At 51.7% G+C, this 3,674-nt stretch overlaps 1 protein-coding gene across 4 annotated transcripts in view; it reads left to right on the top strand.

Moving 5' to 3' along the window:
* The window catches only part of LOC102676798 (protein wingless-like), a 78,177-nt gene that overhangs the window by 3,327 nt on the left and 71,176 nt on the right, over window positions 1-3,674 (top strand). For 2 of the 4 annotated variants that reach the window (XM_031514101.1, XM_006623453.2), the window contains exons 2-3: window positions 1,453-1,727; window positions 1,817-1,963. In XM_031514101.1, the coding sequence (XP_031369961.1) occupies window positions 1,453-1,727; window positions 1,817-1,963 (422 nt within the window). Of the gene's footprint in view, window positions 1-1,452; window positions 1,728-1,816; window positions 1,964-3,674 lie in introns of those variants that run through there. The other 2 variants (XM_031514098.1, XM_031514100.1) reach the window with 2 other exon arrangements.

The raw sequence follows: 3,674 nt of genomic DNA, 5'->3' as shown, positions 1-3,674 counted from the left end.
TCGTCGTCGTCGTCGTCGTCTTCGTCTTCGTGTGTGCGTTCCAAGCCCGCGAGGAGGACAAACAAACATCGGAAATATCGAGAAGTTACGTTCCTTTCTCTCTGCTCTTTCGATAACGATTTTTCGCCTCGAATACCGTTCTCGTGACTCGACTTCGTCTCTCTTATCTCGACCATCCGACTGTTTGACTATCGTAAAAAATCGTGGAGGAAAGCGATCGTGGAGCGCGGTCTTCTCACGCTCTCTCCGAAGACGATTGCGACGAGGAGGGAGTACGCGCGAGATGATTTCATCGTCAACAACGACGGGGGAGAACCGGGCGTTTTCGCGAGAAAAACTCCCACCAGCCGTGTAATCCTTTCGGTCATGGCAGTCCGAGATGATGAGGAATAATATCCGGAACCGATGAAATTTCGAGGAGGACAGCTCGAGGATTCGGCGCGGTAACGCGGTGGAACGGCGTAAATCTTGCGTTCCCTCGCCGTCGGCCTCTTCCTCGTAAGGTTTACCTCCAGCCTGGAAAGGATCTATCGACCACCGTTTTCGCCTCCGGTCTTTGGATTCGGAGGATTAGGGAAAAATCGTTCCTTTCTCTCCTTCGCTCACTTCCCTTTCTCCTTCCATTCTTACCGCATTTCGGCGTGAAAGCGCTTTTTCTGGTTCGCGCGGGAAACGCGTGAACGCGAATGCTGCCGAGCGTCTCAATGCTGCTCGCGCGCGGAAAACGACTCGTGACGAATTCTCGCCCCGAAATTTGACGCGGTCGATTACGTCCCTCGATACCGGTTCCTTCCCTTTTCCTCACGCTCCACGACGGTTTGACGTCTTACTTCGACGGTCCCACAGTTGAAAGAAGAGAAGAGCCATCTCTCTCGACCCATCCTTTCCGTTCGACGACCACGGGAATCGTGACGCATCGAGCGATAACCTTCCGTTATCTCCGCGACCATACACGTAGGTGGCAATTGGCGAAACGACCCTTTCGCTCGGCGGTGAGATACCTTCGGTCGGTCGGGCGGTCGGTTGCAAAGGAACCGGCAGGCACCTGCGCCTTATGCAGATAAGGTCGAGCTGCCTCTCGAGGGTCAGCCCGCTCGGGGTTAAGGTCGCGCCTGCTCTCGCTCCAACCGCTCATCTCTGTCTTCCGCTCCAACCATCGGACCACGTTTCTTTTCCTTCGCATACATCCTCTCGGCTTCCCTCCACACCTGCGCGGAGCGGATTTCGCGCGCGCGCAGGTAGTCCACGCGAACGATTGAGACGTTCCTCCTCCTCCTCCTCCTCCTCCTCCTCCTCCGACATCTCTACTCGCTCGCCGCAATTTACGAATCATCCTCCATCCGATGTTTCTTTCCGCTCTTGGCCGGATCAACGGTACGATATACTTTTGCGACGAACGAGATGAAAAGAAGAATCGTAACCCGAGTTAACGGTAACGGTATTTTGTTACAGGTTGTCGAGAGACCGCCTTCATCTACGCCATCACCAGCGCTGCGGTGACTCACAGCATCGCGAGAGCGTGCAGCGAAGGCAGCATCCAGTCCTGTTCCTGCGACTATACTCACCAATCGCGACCACCATCCGCCACGCGCGATTGGGAATGGGGTGGTTGTTCGGACAACATCGGTTACGGTTTCAAATTCTCCCGTGAATTCGTGGACACGGGCGAACGCGGTCGAAATCTGCGCGAAAAGATGAATCTTCACAATAACGAGGCAGGTAGAGCGGTAAGTTTCTTTGGCGGCGATAAAAGGAGAGGGGAGAAAAGGAAAGAGAAGAACGAGAGGATCGAGGTGGTTTGCTTCGTATGTCGCAGCACGTGTCCTCGGAGATGCGGCAGGAGTGCAAGTGTCACGGCATGTCCGGCTCCTGCACGGTGAAGACCTGCTGGATGAGGCTACCCAACTTTCGCGTGGTCGGGGACAACCTGAAGGATCGATTCGACGGCGCGTCCAGAGTTATGGTGAGCAACTCGGACCGGGTGCGTGGCAATGGGAACGCGATCGTGAGCAATTCGGCGAGCAATTCGGTGCACGGGCATCGAGAAGGTCTGGGTCGTCGACACCGGTACAACTTCCAGCTGAAGCCGTACAACCCGGAGCACAAGCCGCCCGGACCGAAGGACCTCGTCTACCTGGAACCCTCACCCCCGTTCTGCGAGAAGAACCCGAAACTCGGCATTCTCGGCACCCACGGTAGACAGTGCAACGACACGAGTATCGGTGTCGACGGCTGCGACCTGATGTGCTGCGGCAGAGGCTACAAAACGCAAGAGGTGACCGTCGTCGAGAGATGCGCCTGCACGTTTCACTGGTGTTGCGAGGTCAAGTGTCAGCTCTGCAAAATCAAGAAGACGATACACACGTGTCTCTAGGCCAACCCACTACCCTCTCTCCCTCTCCCTCTCGTTCCCCCTATCTCTCTTCTCTCTCTCTCTCTCTTCCCCATCTTCCCGATTTCCATTCTTTCGAAGAGACTACCTCCTTCCTGGCGAAGGATATATTTCCGTAGTCACTCGCCGTTTCCCGAATCAATTTCGTCGTCTTCGTCGTTGTCGACGAGAGAAGAAGATGATCCATGCGATTCTACGCACGAAGGATACGACGCTGCGTTCGGTTTCGCGTCTCCGGATCGAGCGAATCCCGCGACGCAGCCGTTACGGAGCCTCCTCCTCATCCTGTATTGTCTCTCAGTATTACGCGAAACGATTGAAACCGTATATTTATTACGACGTTCACGGACGCGTACTAAAGACTGAGACGGTGAGAATGATTGTTATCGGATCGCGATCGTAATCTTAGAACGTTAGATGTAAAAATTTTGAAAAATGGTCTCACTGTACATACGATGTTCTCTCTCTTGTTCTCGGATTTTTTTTCTCCGAAACATCGCATGGCGCTTCGAAAATTTCCACGCGTCATTTGTTTTCTGCCCCCTTTTTTTTTAATAGCGAACGCGAGATTCGTTAAACTCGTTATTTATTCCGATCCTTCGGATCGCGTACTTGTATATAATATGCGTAGACTAGTTACATACGAATGAATATAAATTTATATGTAAAATGTATATATTATATTTTTCGAAATATTTATCGCGCCCGTCGAAGCGTCGCGCGAAAAGTCTCCCCCCGCCCCCTATTTGTAAATATTCGACATTGGTGAGATGGAAACGAGGTACGAGTAAATTATTTTTATATACATATCTCTCTCCCTTAGCTCCTTACGCTGTTACTTTCGATCACGTGCGGCGATCATCCACCCACACGGATTTAAGGATTGGAAGTAACCGTATTTAACCATCCAGCGTTGGATGACGACATTTCTAACTTCGAGCGAGAAAACGATGATTTTTAACGGTAATTGTACGCGAATCGTGGATTCTTTCTTTTTTTTTTTTTTTTTACACGATTTTTTGTAATTTATAAAAGAATGGACGTATAAAAAAAAAATGAAAATAAAGACGATTTACGAAGGAGTTGAAGGACTCGTCGACGCATCATCATTCTTGTTGTCTCTCCGGATCTCCGGATGCGTCGTCAAAGACGGTGGATCTCGTCCCCTCGTCCGGGTGGTGTTGCACGAATCACCGCGTACCACCGCGCGGACCTATCCTCGCGAAATATAGCCAACTGGTTCTCCGGCTGTGGACGACTTCATAACTCCTCACCGGGCGAA

This window comes from Apis dorsata, unplaced genomic scaffold (assembly GCF_000469605.1).
Source record: "Apis dorsata unplaced genomic scaffold, Apis dorsata 1.3 scaffold_894, whole genome shotgun sequence".
In the NCBI taxonomy this organism is placed as follows: domain Eukaryota; kingdom Metazoa; phylum Arthropoda; class Insecta; order Hymenoptera; family Apidae; genus Apis; species Apis dorsata.
The sequence above is the reverse complement of the archived record's forward strand: the minus strand, read 5'-3'. Positions and strand labels throughout refer to the sequence as shown.